Below are 27,418 nucleotides of genomic sequence, written 5' to 3'. Positions count from 1 at the left end.
GCAAGGTCCTCGCCCCCCGGTAGGCGGCGTCCCCCTCCCTTGCCAGGCGGGCGAAGAAGGCCGCGGTTATCGATCCCGCTGCTGACTAGAGGGAGGAGGAAGCATCAGCAGAGAAAATGGCGGCCGTGGCTGCGACTGCGGCGGTGCCGGGTGATGGTGGAGCCGGCGAGGCCGAGCCCATCCCGGGCAGCGAGGCCGGCGCAGACCCGCTCCCGGCTGGCACTCAGGCCGCCGTGGAGTCGGCGGTGCTCGACGCCCGGGAGGAGCCCGAGCCAGCCCCGGGGGGAGAGGCCGAGGAGCCGCCGCCGCCCGGGAGCCCAGCGGGGACCCGAGACCTGCCGCAGGCCCAGCCCAGCCCGGAGCCCGTCGGAGGGTCGCCTCAGCCGCCCTGCCCGCTCACCGCGGAGCTCTCCGAGCTCCCCCCCGGCGAGGAGGCGGAGGGACAAGGCGGAGGGGAGCAGCCGCCCTGCTTGCCGCTGTCGCCGCCGCCGCCGCCGCCGCCTGCAGCTGGGGGCCCCGCGGGGCCGGAGCCCGGAGAGGAACCGCCCCGGCCGGAGGAGGAGGAGCCGGATGCTGCCGCCACGGCCGTTGCGAAGCAGCCGGAGCTCGCTGCGCCCGCGGAGCAGGCGGCGGCCGCTGGAGGAGAGGAGGAGGAAGCGGCGGCGGCGGCGGCGGTGCTGCTGCCCGGCTCGGAGGTGCTGGTCACCCTGGATCACATCATCGAGGACGCGCTGGTGGTGTCTTTCCGATTCGGGAAGAAGCTTTTTTCCGGGGTCCTCATGGATCTTTCCAAGAGGTGAGAGAGCCTGCCCGGTGTTTTACAGGAGGGAAACCCACCCTCCGCCGCCCTTCTCAGTCTCTCCTCCCAACTTTCTTTCTGGAGGTGGTGCCCTCTCGGCATCTGGGGGGTGGCTGCGTTAGATGAGGAGGTGGGTGAGCCACGAGGTGTTTGGTTTTATGGCTCCGCCAAGAGGGCGAAAGTGCCCTGTTGCAAATGGCCTCGTGGTCTGCTTCAGAGCCCTGCCTTCCTGCCTCTGATCCATGCAAGCAGGGAAGAGGTTTTCCCTCACCCTCGAATTCCAACGTGATCTGTAGCCTACCACTACAATATTCTTTGTCTTTATTTAGGTACCCCCCCCCCCAATTTTGATTCCTCACGAAGTTTAGAAGGTGGGTTGGGAGGGGAACAGGCTGACCCGTCTGGACAGGGATCAAAAATTGGGGAGACTTCTCCTTCTTGGTAGCAAAAAGTTGGACCATAGTTCCTACTAGTTTCCTACTGATGCATAAATATGCAGTGATTTTATTTATACAGTACTGTATTATGAAAATTTCAAGACAATATGGTCCTATCCATAATGGCTTGAGGCTCATATTTGTTTTCCAGTTACTTGAAGATATTTGAATTCACCTTCACCTTATTCTTCTAACTTCAGAAGCAGTCAGCCTTCATGCTGGAAAAAAGTTGTGTGACAAGGTTGTATGTTGCTACAGCTTCACATATTGGGAAGTCACAGTGAGAATTGGTTAAATGCTGCATGGTCCCAGGCTTTAAAATAGTCACCCTATTCATAAGTTAAAAGGCACACTTTTCCCCACTACATACTGTGTATTGATTTTCCTTCTGGACATAGAGAGAGGCCATGTAGAACAGGCTTTATGTAGAGGTTGTATCATAGTTTACAATCTTGGAGTGAATTTCTAGACACATCTTCATGATGGCTTTCCTGAGGGTGAATTAGGACAGGGGAAATGAATGTCCAGCCTATAGATGGTGTACTTGCTTGTAGAGAATGTGCTAAAAGTAAACCTAAGTAAACCTCAGCATACAAAGGGGGGGGGTGTAATTCTTTGTATTCTACTTCTGTGAGAGGATAATATTTGGGTGTGGCCTGGCCAGGGTATTCTGTGGGCTGACCTGCTGAACTGGGACTTTAACTTGGTTCCAAATCTAGCTTTGCCCATTCAAATGCATGTCCTTACCTTAAAACAGAAACTCTAGAATTGCCTTACCCAACATTATGCTCTTCAGGTGTTCTGAACTACAATTCCTATCAACTCCAGCCATCATGTTTAATGGTCAGAGATGATTGCAGTTGTAGACCAAAGCATTTGGAGAGTAGGTTGCAGGAGGCTGTTCTAGAGCAGTGTTCCTAATCTTGGGTCTCCAGCTATTTTTGGACTACAACTCCCATCATCCCTAGCTAGCAAGACCAGTGACCAGGAATGATGGGAATTGTAGCCTGAAAACAGCTGGAGACCCAAGGTTGGGAAACACTGTTCTAGAGTGTATGTTTTAAAGTAAGGATAAGCATATGAAAACGTTGTGAAACATGAAGTAACTAACTACCTGTACAGAATTTCATATGTAGATTAGATAAAACTTTCTTGGATTTCATAGAATTTTTTGCTGCTGGTTAGTAGGCTGTTTTGGTGTAGAACATACCTGTTTTTATCATCTTCATATAAATAATGATACAGTGTGTGCACTTAACTGCTTCTTGAGTAGATAAAGGGGGCAATTTACAGTAGCTCTAGCTCAAAACATGAGGAGGGCACCATTTGGCAAAGGCATGGTGGCTGCTTGTACACCAGTTATGGGATACATGCAGCCATATGGAGGACTAGTTGCACGTAGTGTTTGGCTGTGGGGTGTAATCTTCTCTCCACTGTGCACATTGCCAATAGTTTACAGGGTGTCTTTAAAAACATATTTGTTGTGGAAAATGTGCCATGCCTTGCTACAGATAACCAGGTTGCCATATGGCTTTATGTGTTTCATGATGAATTTGCTGCATGGTGCTTGCTTGTAAACAGTCTGTTTTATCCAGTCTACCTTGGTAGAGATGATGTGCTTGTTCATAGTGAATAAGCTAAAGGTATCAGTCCTCTAATGCTTTAATTTGTTTATTCTTGGACTTTGAATATGTGGTTGGGTGTCTTACCTTACATTTTCTTTTTCAGATATGGAGTCCTGATATGCTGAAAGAGTCAAGTAGGGGTGGAAAACAAAGCAACATCTATGTTGGCTTAGTTTAGATGGAAAGAGCAAAACACAAACCTATAAAAGCAAGAAGCTGAAATTGTCAGCAGGTTATTTCACAGTAATTGTATATTGTTTACGTAGTATTTTGATTGCCAGCTTGTTTACTCTGGTATATTTCTTCAAGTACTATTGACATTTTGTTTATTATTTTAACAACGGAATAGAATAGTTTGCTCTTTGTTGTGGAGAGCAAACTAAAGTGGTATGTTGGGTGGGTTATAATAAAGAGTAGAGGTTCAGAATAGATTTGGTAGGGATGATTAGTTCATTCAGCCCTTTCTAAAATTTATTCTCTTACAAGTTAAAAAGACCTATAATAGTTAGAATTGTAATGAAACTTTGACCCAGTTTGCATGTGACACTAGAACAAAGTTGTAACAGTACTGTACGTGCACAAGCCTCCATGAGTTCAGGCAAAGCATGGAGCTAATTTCTCTCTTTCTCCACCCCACACAGCTATGGAGATGGCTTCTGCAAATTTGGTTTCATGGTTAGTGTTACATAAGAACCAGGAATCCTGGGTTGTTGTTTTTTTACAAACAATGGTTAGTTTCTAAACAAGCCAACTTCAAACCATAGGTTAAGAATATAGTTTGTTAGTTTGTTTAATTAACTATCCATTGTTTGTTATAAAACCAGCATCCCTGGTTCTCTGAAAGATTATTTGAAAGTAAAACTAAACTTAGCAGATGCCTGCCAACCCTATCCCAGGCTTCATCTGTGGAATACATGAGTACTGTACTCACTTGGTTTAGCGTTATCTGTGAATGCAGCCATTAACTCTGCATACAGTTATGGAAGATGGTGTAATAAAACTCAAATTTTATTCATAGTGCATCTTTCAAAGCTAACATTGTGCATCACTTATCAGTGCATTTATTTATTTTTATTCCACTTTTTGGACTGTTGTCTTCTAAAACCACTCACATGGTTATTTTTTTTTAAAAAAATGGGTCCATCTATCAGGCTTATAAACTAAAAAGACAAGATACAGAAGGGAAGGGGAGTAGAAGAAAAAGGTACAGGAGAGATCAGTCTTCAAGGCCAGAACAAAGTGCAGAGCTATGAGCATTTAGATGTTAATCCAGGGCAGGCTGATCTTCTCTTGCTGGTGTTCTTGCTTGAAAGCAGCTGGTGGATCTTGTTCCTTTGACCAGAGGATGGGAGGGAGAGTCCTTTTCCCTTACTCTGCATTCCATTAACAGCAGGCAGTTGAAGCAAAGTGTTCTTTCTGAGAGGAGGAAGCAAGCAGGCAAGCTCCCTGCAGCTGCTCCTTCTCTGGTTAATGGATGAGGCCATAGTGCCTAAGAGTTGACCAGGTATATTTGGTTATCTTGATCTGGCACTTTACTGCTTTTGTGGGTTTGAGATACAAAAAACAAAAATAAACCTGCACAGCAACTAAAACAGTTGAATATTCTGGACTTATTCAGATCTCTTTGTTTTTAGTGTTGCCTCCTAAAATTAATAGATTTAGAGTTGCCCTCCCTTCTTTCCTATGTATGGTTCAGCAGTTTAGAATAATGCAGATAAATCATTTTCCATCATAACTTTAAGGGTGCATAAAAACATTGTGTGGGGAAATCAAAATGGGTAATAAGGGACAACCTTACCCCCCAAAAATACTGTGGTATCTACTTTTATGATCAGGGTGAGACCTGAACATAATTTGAATTTAAGAAATAATGTTCCAAAGTACAATTAACTCAGAATTTACATGTGTTTGTTGAAATCTCACAAATTAAATGCATGGAAGGCATACAGGTTAAAAGTTCTTTTTGTACAGGATTTTTCTGGCACAGAAATTGCTTTTAAGCTGTCTGCCTTGCTTACCAGGCTCTGCGAGGCTCTTGCGAGATCTCAGACAATCCTGCAAGATCTGTGCAGGGGGTAGCAGCCGAGTACACTTCCACTGGGCCTCAGAGAGCTAAGCTGGCTAGCGTGCCCCGCCAGGGTCCAGCTGCCTTTTTGTTTATAACTTCATTCTAACAAGACTCCTACCCCAGGCCTCAAACTAGCTCTGCACAGTTATGGGGGTAAGACCTGTTTGGCATGCTGAGTTTGGAAGGTAAGATTGCTCGCGCAGTGGCAGTTTCAAGGGATGGTTCAAGTATACAAGTCTCTGCGTATTCACACCATCCCTGAAACATAACCTCTGCGAAAGATGGGAGTTACTTGTATATAGTTTACATATAATCATGCAGATTAAATAATTCTGATTTGCAGGGAACACGGGTGGTGCTGTGGTCTAAACCACAGAGCCTAGGGCTTGCTGATCGGAAGGTTGGTGGTTTGAATCCCTGCGATGGGGTGAGCTCCTGTTGCTCAGTCCCAGCTCCTGCCAACCTAGCAGTTCAAAAGCACATCAAAGTGCAAGTAGATAAATAGGTACCGTTCTGGCAGGAAGGTAAACGGCATTTTCCTACGCTGCTCTGATTTCGCCAGAAGCGACTTAGTCATGCTAGCCACATGACCAGGAAAAACTGTCTGCAGACCAACGTCGGGTCCGTCGGCCAGTAAGGCAAGATGAGCGCCGCAGCCCCAGAGTCGTTCGTGACTAGACTTAACTGTCAGGGGTCCTTTACCTTTACCTTTTTTTAGCTGCATGCAGAGTTAGCTTGTGATGGTTATGCTCAATTTTAATGGTGAATCCCATTGTAATCATAGATAGCATCAAACAAATTAACTGGTTCATAAAGGAAGCTCAGCTTCCACCACTGGGCATCAGAAATACATAGCTGTTTTAAATGGAAGGCTCGTTCTCACTTATGAAAGTGATGCAAGTCTTCAAGCCAGCGCATCAAGGATGAGAGATCTGTAGCCCAAATATGTTGTTAGTCACCATCCATGGCCATTAGTCATGCTGGCTGAAGCTGATGGGAGCTGTACTCTCAACAACATCTGGAGGGCCACAGGTTCACCTTTCGTGCTGCACTTCATGATTTTCTTCAACAATAACTTACCTAGATACACCATTCATAAGCTTACACTTAGCTGTGTTCATTATGTCTGAAAAAATCACAGCACAAGTGGGGAGCATGGGGCATCGCTTCATTCCCTCCCACTTGAGTCCCAATCTGATCTCTTTTTGAGTGGGAAAGCTTGAAGGGGAATTCTAAGCATGTTTGGTTGAAAGTGTTTAGAAACTTCTTTGCTACTGGGAACCCTAAGGGGGTTCAAGGATGCCTTGACTGAAAGCTTTCAGAGCTCACCTTCAGACCCAGCTGCTCAGTGGGGCAGCATAGAGAAGGGAGCAGAGAGTCTGGCATATGTAGGAGCATTAGGGTGTGGGGCTGTCATGCACAACTCCATTTTCTCTGTTTATGGTTTTTTCCTTTTCAAGAGTAATGCCTCAACGGTGCTAAGATGGATGCCCCTGTGACAGCAATATGGAGCTGTTCCAGTATTGCTATCTTCTTGAGCTATTATGAAACTAAGGGATTCGTGTTGGTGCTTATCTCTCAATAGTGATTAATACCTGCTTGACCGCCCCTGGTCTTTAGCATCCTTCACTCTTACTTCTTCCTTCCTTTCTTTCATATGTTGTTTCTTTGCAGTTGTGTGAGGCTTTTAAGCTGGGGTGGTCAATTTGTGACGTTCCACATGTTGGCCTACACTCCCACCCACATGGCCTGTAGTCAGGGCTGATATCTGGTTGGCCATAGGTTAGCCCACCCCAGCTTTAAGCCTTAAGTAGAGCAACTAGGGCATGAGATTTACATAGGACGGGAACTGAAAGCAGGCTACAGATTAGCAACAACCCTACAAGCTTATGGCTTACTTTCCTGTGTGTTATATTTCCTAAAGCATCCAGTTTCTAGCATTGCTGGAACATTGGTTCTGGTTGTCATGGCTCCTAGCTTGAGAAGCTTAATTCATTTTACATAAATTGAAGGATAGAGGAAAATATTGGATATTTAAAAAAATCAGACTGCATTTGACGAAGTTTGCTTCTGTCAAAGCACAGAACTACATAGTAAAGCTGAAAGATATGTCACATATAATTTAGTCTGGTTGCTGGCAACCAATGTTTCCCATAACTAAGTCACTGCAAATGGATGCTTATTGTTTCCCATATTTATTAACCAAAAATAAATAAATAAATAAAAATCAACTTGCTAAACAGCCTGTTCAGATCCTTTGAGTGGCTTCCATTGTATCTGGCTTAAGTCTGCTATGATACAGCTGAATTGCTGCTTCCTGCCTTTCACTCGGTGATCCTGGTGAAATATTATTTATTAAAACAAAAAGCTGACATTTAGATGCTTCCTTATTCTCAGACCTTTCTGCTAGGCCAAACATGTTAACTTCCTTTAGTTATATATGTGTATTTCAGATACATTTATTAGTTCTCTGAAACCTTTCTTTAAAAGTATGTTTGCCCTTCAAACATGATGAGACACACAATACAATTCAGGAAGTTGTAAAAATCAAGAGTTAGAATTTAACCCACATTCGGTCTTTGGCTAGTGATTTCCAGGCATCAGGTCCTCCTGCTGCTAACCCTGCCCTGTGCAACAAATGTGCTGGTGCCAAGTGTAAGCCATAATCCTTAGCTTCTCTTATTGGAGAAGTTGGGAGTTCCCTACTAGATTTTTACAGTATGCATTCCTGTCAGAAGCTGTGGAGGAGAAATAGTCATGTCAGAATTGGCTGACATGTACAAATCTGATTAAAGGTTGGGTGTGTGCATTTTACCTTCCTGAACTTAAAAAAACCTGTATATCTGCTGAAGGGACTGTTGGCACCATTACACTTATGCGGCCATACAAGAATGCACCAGGGCCACATGGGACCAGTAGAGTATTCCACAAGGAAAAAATGAATTTTGTTGCATCATTTGGTCCAGCAAACCTGTGTTCTGCAGTGGCAGGCAGATTCTTTTGAGAAGTCCCATGAGTAGAGTGTAAAGGCAGTGATAGCCATCAGTAGACTTGTTTCTTCAGAGCTTCTCTCGGTTCCCTTTAAAAGCTATCAGTCATCATCACACATATGAATTTATAAGCTAAGAATATGAAGTAATTTTTGGTCTAAACAATATTGACGGTCACCCTGGATTGGTTACTTGCTGGAAAGAGAGGAAAAACTTCCCTCCATACGAGTCATAATTTTATAAACATTAATCACCATCACCATTTATTACTGAAAAAGACTGAAATATAATTACTCTCTCCCTGTTGAGGTAAAGTGCTGCAATCCTTGGATTTTGTAAATGTAGCTCCATTTCTGCACCTATTATTGTATGTGGTAAATGGCCACTGTTTGAATATTCAGGGGAAATGTGTTGCTTCCTCCCCCTCACAATAGAAAGCCACAAGGGTTCAATGTACTGCAGACCAGTATGATGCAACCTGTCAAGTCACAGTGTGTTTATATGTGGTTGAGAACTGATGTGTCGGCCTTGAACAAGTCGTTCTCAGGTAGTTGCCTCTGTACCCTAGAACAGTGTTCCCTAAGACGTTATATAGTAGGGTATTGTGTGTTTGTGTAGGCTTAACTGTAGGGAGGTTATGAAGCCAAAATGTCTGTCTTGAACTCCTAGGTGAGAGCTGAAGGACATGACTCGAGTGAATTCTCTTACTATGTTCATGAAATTTGGATTTGCCCTGGGCTTTCCGTTAATGGTGCTTAACAACCAGTTTGGGTTGCAGCCAACAAAGTTGTCCTGTTAGTACAAAGACTTCTTCCTGTGCAACAGGACTTCCTCTCCCTCATGCCTCCCAAATCCATTATGGGGGTTCCCTCAACCTTCTGGAGCATACCACTCATTGTTAAAACCGTGTTTATACAAGACAATCTACGAGTGATTGCCAAAGAAGAAGAAGATGGGAAAGGAAGAACCTTTGCACAAAAATAAGACATTGCGCTGATTGGACGACTTTGTTGGCTACAACCATCTGTCTGTTTACAACATACTCTTTGACTTGTAGCATGCATGTACAAGAATCTTGTTTTTGGTCCTTGCATGACCCACTGGTGGTCTTGATCCACAGTCTCAAGATCTGTGACATAAGCCACAGATACCCAGGATATGCCTTAAGAGTAGATTTGGTACCTTCATGGTGATTTTGCAGAAGTGGCCACTTAAATAGCACACATGCCATGATTTTTAGTTTTCTTACTGAATACCATATTGGTGTACAGTGGCACCTCGGGTTACAGATGCTTCAGGTTACAGACGCTTCAGGTTACAGACGCTTCAGGTTACAGGCTCCGCTAACCCAGAAATAGTACCATGGGTTTAGAACTTTGCTTCAGAATGAGAACAGAAATCACATAGCGGCAGTGGGAGGCCCCATTAGCTAAAGTGGTGTCTCAGGTTAAGAACAGTTTCAGGTTAAGAACAGACCTCCGGAATGAATTAAGTTCTTAACCCAAGGTACCACACTGCTGTTAAATAGAAAGTAAGTAAGGTATGCCCATTTTGTGTTTAGCTTCTCTGAAACAGACCTTGGTCAGAGCTAGATCATTCCTATTTTGACTGCAAGAGTAGGACTCCCAAGGAAATGGAGTCTATTGAAACACAGTGGTACCTCAGTTTACGAACTTCAATCTGTTCCGGAAGTCCGTTCTTAAACTGAAACTGTGCTTAAACTGAGGGGCACTTTCCCTAATGAGGCCTGCCAGTGCCCTTCCTCCGTTGAGATTCTGTTCTTAGACCGAGGTAAAGTTCTAAAACCAAGACACTATTTCTGGTTTTGCGGAGTTTGTAAACCAAATCGTTCTTAAACTGGACTGTTCTTAAACCAAGGTATCACTGTACTATGTTTGTTGCATAATCTCTCCAGGTATATAATAAATTGTAAAGTCTGTGAAGCACTGCTGAGGGTTCAGAGCTCAGTATAGGCACATCTAGTATATTGATTTAAGTTTTTATATATTTCTGTTGCTGGTTAAAATTGCAGTGGTTTGGTTAGCATAAAATAATGTCAGAAGCGGGTGTTAGACATAGGCTTCCATTTTACCTTCGTATTCTTTTTCATTTAAGATAAGAGTTGAGCTAATATTACTGCTTTCTTGCTAGTTGGTATAAGACAGAGCTTTCCAAACTGTGTGTCGGCTGCATTGTGTAGGTGTGCCTCATGAACACTCCCGGAGCTCCTCCCTAGGTTGGAAAGGGGTTAGTTTAACCCCCGGTTTGCTAGTAAAACCAATTTACTGTGTCACGAAATGATACATGTCTAAAAAGTGTGTCACCGAAATGAAAAGTTTGGAAAGCTCTGGTATATCTTTACTTTGTTTGGGTCATCTTTCGTGCAACACAATTGTCCACCATTGGGAATTGTGCAGCTGTTCATAAGCTGAAACTGTCAATACTCTTGTAAATATGGTGAGATCATACTAAGAACCTGTTGTTCCTTTTATGCTATTCAGTTAAGCCCAAACCTTCCACTAAAATCACAGTGAATTATGGCTTGAGTACATTGCATATTTTATCTTGCCCAAACTAACATGGCAGTATTGCAAATGTAACATTGTTTTATAGAAACCACTGTAGCTAGTTCATATTTACTGGATGAGCATTGTTTATATGTGAAGTCTGAGTCAGTACTTAATTGTTGGCAAATGTGATTATAGTTCAGTCTGATTTATGAAAAACATGATTAAATTTGCAAAGTGAATTTAAGACTATTAGGGATATGGGGAATAAGTTGCTGGTAAATATTAAATTGGTGGGGTATGCCATCTAGAAATCTGAATTTCTAATCTTGGAAGGCTGCTGAATTTCTGATTTTAGAAGGCACAAGCTAGGCAAAATGAAGCACTACTAAGTCTGGTTCACTTCAGTGGGAGTGGTAAGCACATACCTGCATATCTTTCCTTTGAATCATTGGGACTTGATGTGCTGAACTTTGTCTGGATTGTTCCCAGAGTTTTTGGTGTAATTTCTAAAGATTAGTTTTGAGATACTCTCTGTCAGCAGAACAGTGTCTTATTGTTGAAGGAAGTATACTTTTTTATAATAAAAAAAGATAAAAGTTGGGCCTGGTTTATGGTGCTTTGGGCTAAGGATTTGATAGTAGGTATAAACTTTGATAGTCTTTTGGAGTTGTTAAAATCAGGAACTGGGGAGTATTGGAAGCAAGAGTCCACAAACAGTGTCAGTAGAGACATTTGCCAGGAGGCAAAGCTGTGCTAAATACTTTTAAGTAGCCATAACCAGGCTGCCTAAAATTTAGCAAAATTGCAACAAAATCCCCTACTGAATAGGGAGTTTAAAAGGGAAAGCTGTGCAAGTTGTGTGGAGCTCAGGAACTGGAAGGTGTCTTGATCTCTCATTGTGCACTTAGAAAGCTCCAGAATCTGAAACCCCAGGACTTTGCAATAATTCACATTATGCATAATGAAGTTATTGGGAGGTCCGTGCAAGCTAGAATGGAACAAGCTGGCTCACTGTAGAACAATAACATGTTTCTGTAGATTCTTGGTGAAGCAAGAGGTGCTGCTAAGTATACAGCCATCCTTTAGGTATTTCATTCATTCATGCCCACGATTGTATGCCTAAGTAGGGAGTAAATAACCTTGCCTACTCATCCTTAATAATGTGATCCTCATCTTTGTTTAATTCTAAGGACTTACTGTACAGATTAAGAAAAATAGATCAGCCTACGTTCATTTTATTTGCAAAACAACACCCACCCACACCCCATGTCTTATAGTTGAGGATAGCCAGAAAAATGCGGGGGCGGGGTGGATCTGGTGGACTTTTCCCTTTCCTTACCCCCAGCAGTAGAAGCATACAGTTTACCCTGATCCATGGGCACCTTCAGAAGTTTAAAGTCTGTTTAGTGAAGTGGAAGGGATTGGGGAGGAGGAATGATTTGGTGTATGTTCCATTTCTTACACATAACTGATGTCTGTGTAGAAAAACACCTTTATATGTTGCATAAAGTTACTCTTTAGCAGGCAGGAGGAATGATAACAGTGTGAATTCAAGTTTTTTGAATTGAGCAGCCTGGTCCCACACTTAGACTTAGGTTTGTAATATATAGTGGGGTAAGGCTGTAGAAGCAGGTAACATGCCACCCATTTGAGCCCTTGCTTTCACCTAGTCGCAGCCATGCTGAACGATGCAAGGCCTGTGATGCAGGGCATCATGGACAGCACTTACTTATGCTGAAATGCTTGCTGCTGAATGTGTACAAAAAAGCCTTCAGCCTTTTTTGTGTAAGATTGCCAACTCTAGGCAATAAGGCCCTCTCACTTGGAAATTGATAGATTACCTCTTCAGACTGTTTAAATAGGAAATGCTAGCCAAAGACTGCATTGACTGTTAATCACATCACATGTATCTTCAGCGATACAGTTAACAGAATTGGCTGTGATTAAGATGTCTGTACTCTGCACCTGAGCTAGCTAGCTGGGAGGATTTGAAAGTTTTAAAGGTGACCTGTTCATACAAGGTCTTGATTTCCCTGACTAGTTGGAGCTAGCCGATACTTAAGAGATTATAAGATTAGCCCAGTCTAAAAATTATGGGGACATGCACAGATGAAGGGTGGTCTGCACAATTTGTCTGGCTGCGCACTCTTTTTGGTCACCTCGGCCATCTGGCACAGCAGAAAATTTTGCAGAGGAGAAGGCAACGGGCCTTTCAATTTGCACAAAGCCTTGTTCAGATGCAGCTGAGTCTTTCTCATACCTTCTGACTTGGCCTGGGAGACTGACTCCTCCTCTGTACATGTCAGGTGATGGGTGGGTATGCTTGGTCTCTTCTCCCCAAATGGCGAGGCCCTTCCAAGTTCTCTGTGCAGAGAGCTCCAGGAGAAGGAGGGTTAACGTGTCATGCTGGAATTAGGAAGACAGTTGCCAGGGAGAGATTCGTGGTTGCCATTCCGGAAACCTTGGCACCAAGCTCCCCTAAGACCAGAACAGCTAGGCGATTACAGTTCTCTACCTTCCGATAGCCAGGCATGCACTGTACCTTCTACAAGATTAGCCTCCCTAGACCATTTGTTTCTAGAACATTTCTGGAGAAACATGGGGTTCCTCAAGAGAAAGAGGGGTAATAGGAGGCACAACAGCCTGCCCATTTCCAGTGCACTCTCAGCTTACATGGCTATAATAAAGCCCAACAAGCTTATGAAGTATCCTCTGCCAACTGAGTATTTGCCTCCAGAATATTTTAGGAATTCCATGGCAGGTGGGTCACTGTGGACAAAGTCTTGAAACCACTGCACTGCCATAGAGGAGATTCTAAATGTGTCTGAGAACAGCAATGAAAGGGAAAGAAACCATTTTGCTGCTGGCACACAATTATTGTGACCCTTGGTAGATTGCTTTCTAGTCAGTGCTGAAATTTTCTAATTCACGTGATTGTGTATTCTGAAATGATAAGCTTGTTTTCATGTGGTGTGAAATGTTAGCTACTTATGATACTGAGAAATCTCAATTAAGCAAAGATTTGCAGTTAACTCTGTGTTTTTCTCTCTCATTAAGGTTTGGACCGCACGGAATCCCTGTGACCATATTTCCCAAAAGGGAGTACAAGGATAATCCTGAAGCGATGGAGCTCCAAAGTAAATCATTCCAAGATGAGACCCAAGTGAAGTGTGAAGCCAATGGTGTAGTCACAGACTCTTCTCCCATCCAGCCATCAGAGCCTAGCCTGGCTAAAAGCCTATGGACTTCCAAGCCACCTCCCCTTTTTCACGAGGGAGCACCATATCCTCCTCCTTTGTTTATCAGGGACACATATAACCAGTCAATACCTCAGCCTCCGCCTCGGAAAATTAAACGGCCCAAGCGGAAAATGTACAGGGAGGAACCCACTTCTATTATGAATGCTATCAAACTACGACCCAGACAGGTCTTGTGTGACAAGTGTAAGAACAGTATTGTTGCAGAAAAGAAAGAAATTAAGAAGGGCAGCAGTACAAGTGATTCCTCAAGGTATGAGGATAATAGAAAGCGAAGACATGAGAGCGTAACTACTGTGAATAAAAAAATTAAAACTGATCATAAAGTTGATGGGAAAAGCCAAAATGAAAGCCAGAAAAGGAATTCCGTGGTCAAAGTTGCAAATATTGCTCATAGCAGAAGTAGAGTAGTCAAAGTTACCACTCAAGCAAATACTTCAAAAACGCAGTTAAATACTAAAAAGGTTCTCCAGAGCAAAAACATGGATCATGCAAAAGCTCGGGAAGTTTTGAAAATAGCCAAAGAGAAGGCACAAAAGAAACAGAGTGCAACCTCTACTTCCAAAAATGCACATTCAAAGGTCCACTTCACACGGCGTCTTCAAAACACCAGCTCAGGTTCCCTGCCCCCACGATTGCGTCTAAAGCCACAAAGGTACCGAAATGAAGAAAACGACTCCTCTCTCAAGACAGGGCTTGAGAAATTGCAGAGTGGCAAGATGGCAGCTAAGCCTCAGTCTCGCTGCTCCTCTACCCGCTCAGCAGGTGAGGCCCCTTCAGAAAATCAGAGCCCCTCAGAAGGCCCTGAAGAGGCCAGCAGTGAGGTTCAGGACACAAATGAAGTGCATGTACCTGTTGATCAGGATGAACAGCAGACACTGGGCAAGAGAGGCAGCAAAAGCAATATAACGGTTTACATGACCCTTAATAAAAAGAAATCTGACTCTTCCAGTGCATCAGTGTGTAGTAGTGATAGCACAGATGACTTGAAGTCCACCAACTCTGAGTGTAGCACTACTGAAAGCTTTGATTTTCCTCCAGGCAGCATGCATGCACCTTCCTCCTCCTCCTCCTCGTCCTCTTCAAAGGAAGAGAAAAAGCTCAGTAATTCCTTGAAAATGAAAGTCTTTTCAAAAAATGTCACTAAATGTGTCACACCAGATGGCAGGACCATATGTGTAGGAGACATTGTTTGGGCCAAGATATATGGCTTCCCATGGTGGCCAGCCCGTATTCTTTCTATAACTGTGAGCCGAAAAGATAACGGCCTCTTAGTCCGACAGGAAGCTCGTATTTCATGGTTTGGGTCCCCAACAACATCTTTCCTTGCTCTTTCACAGCTCTCCCCTTTTTTAGAAAACTTTCAGTCGCGATTTAATAAGAAGAGAAAAGGTCTTTACCGCAAGGCCATTACAGAAGCAGCCAAGGCTGCTAAGCAGCTAACTCCTGAAGTTCGGGCCCTGCTGACACAGTTTGAAACATGAACATGAGAAGTAAGGTAGGCAAGAAATGTGGAGGCTCCTTGAAATGTCTAGCCTAGTTTAATGCTATGAAGGACTTAGCCAATTAAACACAAAAATTGCACTCAGTTGGCTGCTTTTTTTTATATACTGAAATTTCCATTTGTAGCAATGTCTTGACTGAAAGTTATACTTAACAAATTGTACATGCAATCAAATTAACCTAAAGCGAGATCTCAGTATTTTTCAAGAGGACTCTTACATTTTTTTGGTAAAAGTAAAAAATTCCTCTGACCACCCCATGCACAGGAGCCATAACCTCAGCTGAAGAGCAGTTTATTTGCAGGGAATTTTTACTAGTTTCTACCCACTATATATACCATTTCAGTGTATGGGGGGGAGGGGGGAGGGAACAAATGAAATGGAAGTTTTAAACATGACTTGTATGGTCCACCTTAAATGCAGAACCCTAGGCCCTCTCTGAGCCTCAAACTTGATGATTTCAGTGTTTCCCCTTCCCTGTCCCCTGCCCAGAAAACCTAATTTACAATAGTGTGATGGGCCCAAAGAGTTCAGCCTTTGCCTAAAAACACTTCCTCACTGGCCACTTTAAATCCTTTTAGAAACCAATTTTAATCTGAATTCAGTTAGAAAGGTTTTATCATTTGTTAGATAGGTCTTGTTGGTCACCTTTTCCCAAATGCTTAGTTATGCTATGCACCCAGGGACAGCAGCATGAACCTTCGGGTTTTGGCAAGTTAAGAGGAAGCCAGTTGCTCACAGGCGGGTCTGGATAGTACCCCAGCATTTGGGATCAGAGGCTGTTAATGCTGCATAGGTGTGAATCATAATTTCCAAGGAGGGTGGGGTGGGATGCTCCTAGGACAATTGTCTTGAGGGTTTAGCTTGAGAGAGTTTGTGTTGTATAAATAATTGGTCAGATTTCTCCCCCCTGACTACTTGTTCTTAAATTCTTAGGATGCGTCCTAGTAAATTACACTTTGTGAACTGTCAGATGTGTAATTATTGCATTTGGATGTACCGAGCGGCATATTTTTTTTAAACTATTTCCATTTAAGGTATCTGTTTGCAGGTCAGAAAATATGGAAAATGTAATTGTGTAATGCTCTGAAATGTACAAAAAAACTGTAAATAAAATTGACTAAATCTAATTATTTGTGTGTGTTTCTCAAAAAGCTTTGAAATAAAATCAGGAAACAGGACTGTTTTCTGTTTACACAATATTTAGGAAATAATTTTCTTGCTCAACACTCTAAATTAGTATCACTAACTGCGTATCAAAATAACATTGGTGTTGAAAATATAAATAAGGTTCTAATTTTGGCAAATTATTCAGCTATTTATTTCCCCATAGCAAATCCTTGTCAGTGCTTTAAAAAACCACACGCCTTTCCAGTGTAATTATTTCCCCCCACCATTTTATGTTACTTTATCCCTCATGTCCATTTGCTCCTAGATCTTCTGCAGGTCTGATGCTCTGCATTGGACCCTTTTATGCAGTTGATTCGCTTAGACATTACACTTTCTAATGGACTCATATAATTTGTACTTGGTTTAAGTTTGCAATGTCGTAAAAGGTGTCTAATTTCATTCTCCCCCAAAACACATTACAATTTTAGGAGTAGGCATTTAGGAAAAAGGGAAAAAAGCTTGAAGCTAAATTAATTGTGTGTATCAAATCTCAAAGAATTAATGACTAAAGGCTCTGTTGTGACAGTTTGATTCTAAGGTATGCTTTTTCATAATACTCAAACTTCATTTTATTCCCAAACATTTTACTTTAAATCTGGTTTCTCTGATGCTTTGTACGTGGGCTTGAAATCGGCTCCAAATAGTTTTCATCCTTCCTTGATGTAACACTAGATAAGCATAAATTTCTAAACGTGTAGACAAATAAACTTGCATTCAGTCTGTCAATGCTTTTTGAAATTACAAAACACACAACATTAATAGCATGCAATTCTGTTTCACTCCTGTGCTGTGTACAGTATTCTCTTTCCTGCAAACAGAAACAAATGCAGTGTTGAACTATTTTGGGTTTTTTTTCAGGCAGGCTGTGCCTAAGGTTTTTAAAAACAAAAATTCGCAATGAAATAGACAACTTTCAGTGCTTTCTGCAAAGTTAAAAGCTCATTTTGGGGCTAGTGTACACATTATGAGATTGATAGGTATACCTGAGTGTACCTGCTGATTTCCTAATTCATGACCCTACCTTCAAGGGAGCCTGTGATGAGTGCTTGATTGGGCACGTCTTCTAGGGTTTTGCCATTTTGAATAGACAGTCTTCTACATTTGAATTCTACCAAGAGTATAATTTGATTCTGGAGCCTTTGCTCCAGTTTGAAATAAATATAATTGAGTCTTGTCTTCAAAATCATGCTTTTTACAACACTGTGGAACAGTTCTGTTCCCTACTCAGGCCATAGTTTGCAATCGGGCATGCCATACATGACATTAAAAGTGTTGAGTAGAAATTACTCTCACTTAAATTTAATTACTACTTTTCTCTGCTTGCCTTGATGAGAAATCTTCTCTTTGCTTCCCTTTTGAAAATACTTGTTTGATTTTTTTTTATCTCTTTAATTTTGGAGTTCCTTAGTGACATTTTGATGTCACAGGCAATGACTTAATGTCGTTCATTTCTGTGTAGAGCCTTACTGCAGTTTGATTTTTCAGTTCAAAGCATGGAGATGTCATGATATAATCCATTTGCTGCAAGGCATTCAAGAGATTTTGGATGTTGTATCCAGGCTTGGAGGCAAAAGCGGCTGTTCAAGAGGCACTAAACTACAAAGCAAATATTGGCTTAGATTCCAGGGCCTTCTGCCTGAGCAGGAAGCACTTCTAGTGCTGTGGGGGTGCATTTGCTGACTCATCCATCTGCACTTTCCTGTGTCCTTCTCCAAAATAAATGACTTGGGATTACTGAACCCACCGGTATAGGTTTTTTGGGGGAAGGTGAGGGGTGGATGATGAGAGTTTGATGGAAATTGGTGACACACCCAGCCTACATGAGCAGGATGTTTGTAACCAAGCTGTTGAATTTTGGACAGAATACACAAATTGTTTGTCAAACTTTAGGCAAAGGTTTTCACCAAACACCTAGGTTTTGTATATTTTCTTTCAAGTAGTTTATTATTCCACTTCAACCAGCTGTCTCGTCATTGAAAGACACTGAGAATGCCCTGGTGCATGTAGCTAACCCTGAGTTGCCTTAAAACTAAACAGAATACTTCATTTAAATTCATCATGAATTGCATCCAATTAAACAATTGCATGCACAGAACTTCTGCAAGCATAACAAAACTCTCCCCTCCAGATGGTCTCTGAAGGGTTGAGGGGAACTCCAGAGCAAATTTGGTAGATGCACAGGAGTAGTCCTAGGGAGGTAAGGGAAATTAGGTAAGCACAATAATTTAGTTGAATGCATCCCTGTTGGTTAATAATAATAATAATAATAATAATAATAATAATAATATACCCCCCTATACCCGGGGGTCTCAGGGCATTACTTTCACTGCTTCATACCTCAAAGGAAAACGATGGTATAAATTTTATCCTGTCATGGAATGAAATTGGTGAAAGAACAGATGACTTATTTCCACAAGCAAAACAATTCCAAATAAAAAGCTAGTAAACCGTCATGCCTTACTAACATGTTCTACCTAATCTGTTTCCATTATTATAGCCCTGCACAAGTTGTGTGCTCTCATTTCCATGATAATCAAATACACCGACCTGTGTTGAACTGCAGTTAGGATTTCAGAATGGCTTTCGTGATAATTTTGCTTTAGAAAATGCATTCTTTGTAGCAAGAGTAGCCTTAGAATAGCCATGACCCTCTTTATTGCATAAAAGGAAATGCCTCTAAGATAGGACTTGCCACTTGTAATTTTTAATAAGTGCAGTGTTAGTCTGTCGTTGCAAAAACAGCAGTCTTGAAGGTGCTACAAATGCATTATGTCAAAAGCTTTCCTGGGCAAAAGTTCCAAGTTCACAAAGGTTTTTGCTATAATGAAATGTTAGTCTTAATTGCTGACACCTTTTTCAGTCTTATCTATGTTGTATTGTGTTGCTGCAGCACATCTTAGCACTATTCAGATCTAGCACTATTAGTAGCATGTGCTAAGGTCTAAGTAAATGATTCTTTCTGCATGACCAGCACAGGAAATGAACAGTTAAAATGAGATGCATACATGGAACATAGGTGCATGCCCCAGTGGACTGCACCCATGAATCTGCCCACAGAAACATTTTAACAAGGACCGAGTAGCATGTTATTTTATCATCCTTCTAGTATGCGTTACTCTGTTCTGAGACAAGTCCCCCTGCAGTATGATAATGAGCCAAGTGCATGTGTTTGAGGGAGATGGGCAGTACTTTAAATGATATATCATAGTTTCAAGGAAGTGAGAAATCTGCTACTTCCAAGCTCATAAGGCAGTGAAAAGAATGTTCTGCATTGCAAAATAATCTACATAAGCCTTGGCTGTGCTGGCTGGGGCTAATGGGAGTTGTAGTCCAAAACATCTTGGGGGGGAGGTAGCAGGTTGAGGAAGGCTAGGCTACAGGCAGGTGGGCAAGAAGTCACTAGGCAAAAAATATTTACCGTATGTAGCACAGGAAGGGTTGCTGCAGCTGTTTGAGCTGAATTCACACATGCTCCTCCACTGTTGACTTAGGGCAGAATCTAACCTCACAACAGGACTCTTCCTCTCTTGTACCAGAAGGGTCCTTGGCCCTCCTGCACACATTTCAGCTTGTCAATATCCTTAAATTGTGGTGCCCAGAACTGGACACAGTACTCCAGGTATGGTCTGGTCTGGCCAAGGCAGAATAGGGTGGCACTATAACTTCCCTGATTGGGACACTTCACTCCTGGTGACAGCCTACAATAGCATAAGCTTCTTTCTTTCTTTTGCATCTTATGCATTACTAAGATCCATAGATCCTTTTCTATCTGTACTACTGGCAATCCAGGTATTCCCCATCTTCTATTTGTTGAGGTGGTTCTTCTAGCCTAAGTGTAGAACCTTACATTTGTCCCTATTGAAATTCATTTTATTAGCTTTGGCTCAGCTCTGCAATCTGTTTAGTTCATCTTGAATCCCAATTCTGTCATCAGTGGCACTGGCTACTCCTGCCAGTTTGATGTCACCTACAAACTTCCCCCTAATCTCCATCCTTGAGACTGGGTGCTCTGTCCATCACATAGAGGGATCCTGCAGGAGGTTGAAATGTGTGTTTGTTGCACAGAGCACTGCATCCCTCAGGGGTCTTGAAGAATACATCATTCTCTGCCCACACATCCCATCCACCACTAGTCCATGGTAAGCAAATTCCAAAGAGAGATGCTGATAGTATATTTCGCTAGTGTTGACGTCTTCCATATTGATTTCATGGGCTGGTTCATACCTCAGCTTTTATTCAGTGTAGTTAAATATTACCGTATCAGAATTGATATGGCTTATTTGCTCACAAAGACTCTTCAGGTGATACATTTACTGAATTGCAAAGCAGGCGCTGTATAATATGAAAACATCCATTTTGCTTGGTTTCAGTTTATAACTTTATACGTGGAGATTACAGAGATGATAAAAAAACAATGTCCGTCAAATCGAACAATAAGAAAAATAGAAAAATTAAAATGAAATATCTTTTCCCTATGTGGTTTTTGGTTTTCAAGTTTCATGGTGCTTTGACATCAGACTTGAAAAACATTTCCTTTTATATTCAAGGGTATTGTGTACAGCAGTGATAAGAGTAACATGGAAAGCAATTGTAATAAATATATTTTAAGATTTAAATTTGTAGCTTTAAAAGAAATTAATAAAAGTATTAAAAATACTTTAAAATGTATTTTCAAAAAATAGATAAAAACCACTGTTCAAAAGAAGAAAGCACCAGAGATTTACATATATTTTCATAGCTGCTTTCAATACAAACGTTTATAAGAAAGTAGTTGTAAGTATGTTGCCTGCGTGTCCTTCTAGGCATCCTCAATGTATAGCTAGCTATGCAGGGTGAAAGCTAGCCTCACTTTGCAGCAGGGATGGGAAACATAGCCTTCCCAGTGCTGCAGGACTCCCATTGACCATTGGTTATGCTGACCAGAGCTGATGTGAGTTGAGAGGACCACAACCGTTGGAGGGCCACAGGTTCCCCATCTCTGTTCTGCAGCTTATTTTCTCAAACCCATCAACTTTGTATTATCAGATAATTACAAACCTAATGGATCCCGTTTGGTTCATCCTTCCCTTTTCGTTCTAGAACTCAAGTTCTGGTGACTTTGATATGCTTTTGGCCTGTGGATTCTTTTATTAATTCCCACATGTCCACACCCTTCCTCTAGTTTTCCATTTTTCTTTTCCAGCTGACACTTAACATTCCTTGGCTACTGAGCATGCTCAAACCTCATTATGTTGTTTGTTTTTACACCATGTGTGCGTTTAAAAGATTTTCTGTACTTTTGGAAACCTCAGCATTTCCCCCAAGCACGTCAATCAATACCTCCTCATTTGTCAGTGGTTCTGTTTTGGCTGCAGCTCTGTCAGCACTCATCACATGAGTTGGCTATTAGAGGGAGTGATAAACAAATGGTGAAATAAGTGGTTAATAAATTGCTAGGATTCAAAGAGCTACCTGGTAGGATTTTCAAGAGCACATGCCCAGTGGGATTTTCAGCTTTCATTGTTTCGACAGTAGCTTCCCATGCCATATTAAATTGCTCTGAAAGGTAAGTTGAAATGCTGTTTGGCCATGCAACATGGGATGACAGGGAGCTGCTGTTCAAGAGAAACCATTCTCACTTGCCCTTGATCTGCTGAAACAGCTGTCACTTATTGGATAATGGGTATAATTCAGCAGAAATATGTTGCACAGAAAACAATCCTATGGAACAATCCTAAGGAAAACAATTAATTACAGTTAATGCCACATAGATTCCAGTAAGATTTAGTTGTGACTAACATTTGCTGGGCTGTGCCAGGCATTATAATTAAGCTATGTTTTTTCTATCTTCACGAACTGGATCTTCTGACATCTTTCTTGTTACTTTTCACCAAATAAAAATGTCTAAAGATCCAGTCACTGAGTTGGATCATGTTAGCTCTGTTTCTTACCAAAGGACTGTTAGCTGATATTCTTGATGTTTTCCTGTTGCTTTTTGGATATCCGTGGGTCTGTTTTGTATCGTGAACAAGAAAATCCCAAGTAGGGGAAGTGAGTAATTGGTTGTACATTTGTTTCTTGTAAGGGAAGTTTGCTGACAGGATTATAAATATGTTCCGTGTAACTTCTTAAACTAAGGCAGCAGTCCTGTACCCACTTTCCTCAGAACAAGCCCCATTGAATTCAGTGGAATATACTTATGAGTAGACCTGTATGCTGTTAAACATACACAAGAACAAGAAAGTTTTAGCTCCTGCTGCCTTTTGAAAATATTCCCAGTTTGGGAGCTTCATGGGTGAACTATAGTTTGAGGCTGGGAAATTTAAACTGTCAAATGGGATTCCTTTCAGTCAGTCACAACTGAGCTCCTTAAAAGATGGTGTTGGTATCCATTAATCGAATGGTAGATAGTATCAGTACAAGAAACCCCAAAGGTGGGTACTAAAAATTGTGATTGGAGGCCCCGAACCGTCTACTCATTGCTCATCAGCATCCTGTCATTTCACCACTATTTGCTGTGGAGGGTATCTTGCTGGATTCTTAGGTATATTGTCTTATGGGCTGGTCTTCTAACACCCTCTGTGTTTGCAGCCTAGGTTTTCCTCATTTTCATGGCTTCAGTCCCTTGGAGCTGTGGTGCTTCCAGAAGGTACGAAGAACCTCTGCCTGAATTTGTGATACTTCATGTCATTCGGAGCTCTACTCTTGGTTCCACACCTGATCCCTGAGCCTGACCTCCTTTTGCAGGGGGCAAGACAGAGTGCATAAAAAGTATAGGAGTCCTTGAGTCTGTGGCTAATGGGAAGCAAAGTAAACATAGTTGTTTTTCCCACATTGAGCAGCATGGTGGTGGCATGCATGCAGTGATAACAGCTGCTGAAGGATCCCTAGAATATACTGTCTTTGCTCTTGACAGTTCCCTGCATGGAGTGCTCATGCCCATTGTCCCCCCAAGATAAGATTCTCAGGAACCTGCCTTTCAGTTGTTTGTTTCCAGCCCACCCTTCCTTGGCTGATAGTGGTGTTGTAGCTTGGTAGCTCATTAGCTGTGGCTCACTGAATGCAGCGTGTTATGGGAATCTTCTCTTTATGTTGCACAAGTCCAAGGCACAGGTCTCCGTGGTTTTTCTAGAATTATTATTATTATTATTATACCATCATATACTTGCAGATCTAAGGGTGGTTCACAGAATAAAATCAGAATATAAAACCACAAAATACATAATCAAAATGAAAACAACAACCCAATAACCCGTCCCAACACATTTTAAAAGAGCAAAGGGCTACTAATAGCCCTGTTCCAAGACTTAGGATGGGACATCTCAGGAGCGATAGTGTTATAGGGACAACATGGAAACATTCCAAGCAGTTTCTGGCGCAAGTAATTAAAAATATAAGTTTGTTAGAGATGGTGTTTTCCTAGCACGTTTGTGGTCTGCAGTAGCTTTCCTCTTTTCTGAGCTCTTCATTTGAGCAGTTTGATACTGGGAATACTGGATTTGGTCCCAAGACTCACAAATGGGAGTTCTGCTCAAGCAGCAGAGCTTCCCAGCTCCTTTCTCCACAAATCCTCAAAAATCTGTTCCTGAGTGGTAGAAGGATGGGAGATGGAGAGCATGTGCATGTAACAGAAAGTGCAAGTCTCAAATACAGGGGAAATGGAACTGCCTTTCCATCACACAAGCCCCCTGTGGGACCCAACCCAGTTTGGTTCATGGGCAGTGGCCAACATTTTCTCCCATCCATGTTGCCCTAGCCCTGCTTTCTCTGCTGTTAGAAATGACTGGGTGGGGGTGTCCCTATGTAACATGATTGTGCTTACCTGTCTTGTGCTAACGTCTGATCCTTCCCATAGAGATGGGTTAGTGGAAGAGGCCTCTGCTGAGTAAGCAAATGCTGCTGTCCATTTAATGTTAGCTTCTATCCTTGTCCACCCCACCAGCATTTTGTCCTCTGCCCTGCCTGGAGCAAAATTCTCCAAAAGCACTGTATTTTCAAGTCATTGAGTTGTATCCAGCTAAAGCTAAGCTATATGTACAGTAGACCCACTGAACTCGATAGACACGAGCCCTATGCAGAGAACACCCACTGAGATGAATGAATGCAACCCTTTGTCTTCCTTTCCCCTACCTCCTGCTTGTGTCATTTGAAGATGTTAGCTCTACTCACTATTTGTGGCCTTTAGGTAGAGAGAGTTGGAGTAGGCGGCATTTGGGTATACTTTTAAACTGTGGCAGTAATAAACCTGACAAACATCAGCTGGTGTAGCATATGGTTAAGAGACTGTTGTGTATGCATGAGGAAGTCAGATGTGCCATGAATTCACAAGGTGGTCTTGGATAAGGCAGACCCTAGTATGCATTATGGGGATAATAGTAACCAACATTACAAGGTTCTTGGAAGGATGATGTTGAAAATAATTGATATACTGTTTCGGGCTTGCTGCGTGTTAACCATCACATTTATCTGTATGGGCTTGCTAAGACTTCCTCCTCAACTACTTATTTTCCCCATTAAAGATTATGTCTGATTAAAAAAAAACCCACATATTAACTGTTCTAAAGTCTTTTAAGGGCAATTATGCATTCACTGCTAACTCAGAATTTTTTCCCCTCTCCTTTTCAGCACAGAGACATTAATCGCCTGCTGTATTTATGGAACCTCCCTACACTGCCATGAAGAAGGTCAGCTGGCCAGGCATGATATACAACTGAAATCTAGATTGCAGTGTATACTGGGAGAGAACTTTTTACAAAAACCACCACACCCCTTTTCCAGGGCATCTGTACTTACTGTAAATTTACTTTGGAATTTGAAGTGTTAGAAATATTTTATAAACTTTTTTTGCAATAAATAAGGCATGAGCCAAGGAGCCTGTTCAAGATGAACTTGCAAGGAACCACTTGAATTACTAGTATGAAGAATCACAAAGTGTACTCTTACTCTTCAAATGTGATAGTCTGAATAGGCCCTAGCAGTGGAGTCAAGACCTCTGGAAAGTTGGCTGTAAACTTCTGAACATTTACTTTTGTTCTTACTGTGTGTTATTTCACATCTTAACAAACTTTAGTATTTGGTGCAGGTGTTAGCAGAGCTGTAACCTATTTCTGGAAGCACGTCCACATTCAGCTGTGGTGTTAAGTACTGACAGTCCTGTTTGTCTGGCAAAGGTTTCCCCTAGAGGTGGTGGTAAGGGCAGCGACAGTGAACTCCATGTAATTCTTGAATAATTATGGCAAATCTTTGCTGTTGTGGGAAATGTTTCTTTGATGGCCACGAAGATCATTCTGTAAAATGCAGGAATCACTGACAATACACAAATGTCTGTGTGCTTGTGATTCTCTAGCAGTAGTTATCCTAAAGGACAGCTACAGCTAAGATAGGGTAGTAACTGGTATCCAAAGTCATGTTTCCTTTCTAATGAAGGAACATATTGCACATTAAATTAGTCCTGACTTGGTTGTGACTAACTTATTCATAACAGCCCGCTGTTAGATTGGGGTTTTAGCATTTCTAAAGTTAGTTGGTTTACAAGCCCTCTCCAATAAAACAAGTCTTAACTCTTATCTGCAGGACTTGAGTATTTAACTGCCAGATGGTTCCACATTTCAATGGAATTCAACCTAGTTTTCCACAGGATTGCACTCACTATTAAAATCTGCTTTTCATATTACCCAGGTATAAAACCTTAACTTGCATTTAGTTTATTAACAGCAGATCAGGATTCCCCAGGAAGGTTGATGGGTTAATAAACACAAGTCAAAATGAATGCACAATCTGATGAAGTACAAATATCAAGTTCTTTTTAAACTATGACAATGCCTTCTACACAAGAGTTAAGTCTTGTATGGCATTAAGGTAACCATCTACAGATTAACAAAATATCTCTTTTCCAAAGTTACCCATACCAGCAAATACAAGCTGAAGTCTTGGCTTCATAATTTCCATGCATGTTGTAATTATACAAGATTTTCCCTTGGCTTTGACAGATTTATATTTTTAAATAGCATTCTAAACATGGGAAAGATGTATGAGTTAGTATATTACAATGCAATTCTATATTAAATATTTACTAAAAATGTCTGTGAAAACATTTAAAATTTTATTTATAAAAACAGTTCATAGCACCTTTTTAAGAGGTTCAACTGTACCAGTTTTCTTAAGAAATTAGAGAGGATGTTTAAAGGACAACAAGCAATTGCTTTGCAGTAGTCTTTCTACAATAGTCAAAGCAAAAGAGAAATAAAGTATACTCTACAATTTTCCAGCAAGATTAGAAGCTTATTTGGGCAAGGCAAAAAGGTACTGCAGCGAGTCAGTGCAGTGTAGTTAGACAAAAATAAGCATCCTTTTTATTTAAAAGCAGGGTTGGGTGACTTCACTGGAGAAGGTGCACATACCTTAGGAGGTAATCATGGCACAAAATGATAGTTTTGACTCAGGAAAATGGTGTTGGCTGTACAAATAAGGGTACATATCTGGATTGATGATGGGTGGAGCCAGTAGTGCCTGCAGAGACATCTTACTTTTAGCCTGTGCTCCTATTCCTTCTCCTTCAAGAGCACAACCGCTGCCCATTTACATCCATAACACTGTACGAAGTGGTAGAACTACAGGTTTATGGGCAAAATAAAGACAGCCAGGTTGGAAAATGGACAAAATGGCTAGTTGGTACTTACTCATGAAGAATTGAGAAACTACAGCCACCTTGTTTTTCACTTTGAAATGATTGTCAGGGAAAAAATGTAGTGGTAGAAGTAATGTATTGCTTTTCACCCTTTTGCTTTAGTTGCTTAATATTTAAGCTTTGCTCCATGTTACCTTTTTTGTCTGTTTGCTATGTCACTACGCCTCCTTCATTTGGTAGACTTGAATGAGGAAAAACGATTCAACTTTTAAGGGTCACTTGAAATTAATTGTTCAAGAATGTTGTGTACCATCTATTCAATAAAGCCTTGATTTTTTTCCTGCACTTTTAAAAAAGATAAACAAGCAGTCGGTTTCTGCCTCTTCCTCTGGTTGCTTATTTGACAGTAAAAGGCTAATTAATATACTCAAGCTGCAATCCTAGACATACCTGG

At 41.7% G+C, this 27,418-nt stretch overlaps 1 protein-coding gene across 6 annotated transcripts; it reads left to right on the top strand.

The window, feature by feature from the left end:
* The first annotated feature begins 2 nt into the window (after window positions 1–2).
* Window positions 3–26,102, top strand: PWWP2A (PWWP domain containing 2A). 6 transcript variants are annotated; one of them, XR_013836360.1, is made up of 4 exons: window positions 3–796; window positions 13,487–14,451; window positions 22,929–22,986; window positions 24,963–26,102. XR_013836360.1 is itself a non-coding variant. In XM_079967742.1 (3 exons), the coding sequence occupies exons 1-3, from the start codon at window positions 117–119 to the stop codon at window positions 24,974–24,976; spliced, it is 1,659 nt and encodes a 552-aa protein (XP_079823868.1). In that variant the 5' UTR covers window positions 4–116; the 3' UTR covers window positions 24,977–26,102. The 6 variants fall into 6 exon arrangements, 4 of the variants coding, with proteins under 4 accessions (XP_079823868.1, XP_079823867.1, XP_079823866.1 ...); XR_013836361.1 differs by having other exon boundaries at window positions 10–796; window positions 13,487–15,184; XM_079967742.1 differs by lacking the exon at window positions 22,929–22,986 and having other exon boundaries at window positions 4–796.
* Window positions 26,103–27,418: the final 1,316 nt, after the last annotated feature.

Source organism: Podarcis cretensis (assembly GCF_951804945.1).
Source record: "Podarcis cretensis genome assembly, chromosome: 2".
In the NCBI taxonomy this organism is placed as follows: domain Eukaryota; kingdom Metazoa; phylum Chordata; class Lepidosauria; order Squamata; family Lacertidae; genus Podarcis; species Podarcis cretensis.
The sequence above is the reverse complement of the archived record's forward strand: the minus strand, read 5'-3'. Positions and strand labels throughout refer to the sequence as shown.

Excerpts from the sequence above, each read along its gene's own strand:
- PWWP2A (XM_079967741.1), top strand. The coding sequence starts at position 117 with ATGGCGGCCGTGGCTGCGACTGCGGCGGTGCCGGGTGATGGTGGAGCC. Across the intron at positions 797-13,486 it reads CTCATGGATCTTTCCAAGAG|GTTTGGACCGCACGGAATCC; the intron begins GTGAGAGAGCCT and ends TCTCTCATTAAG.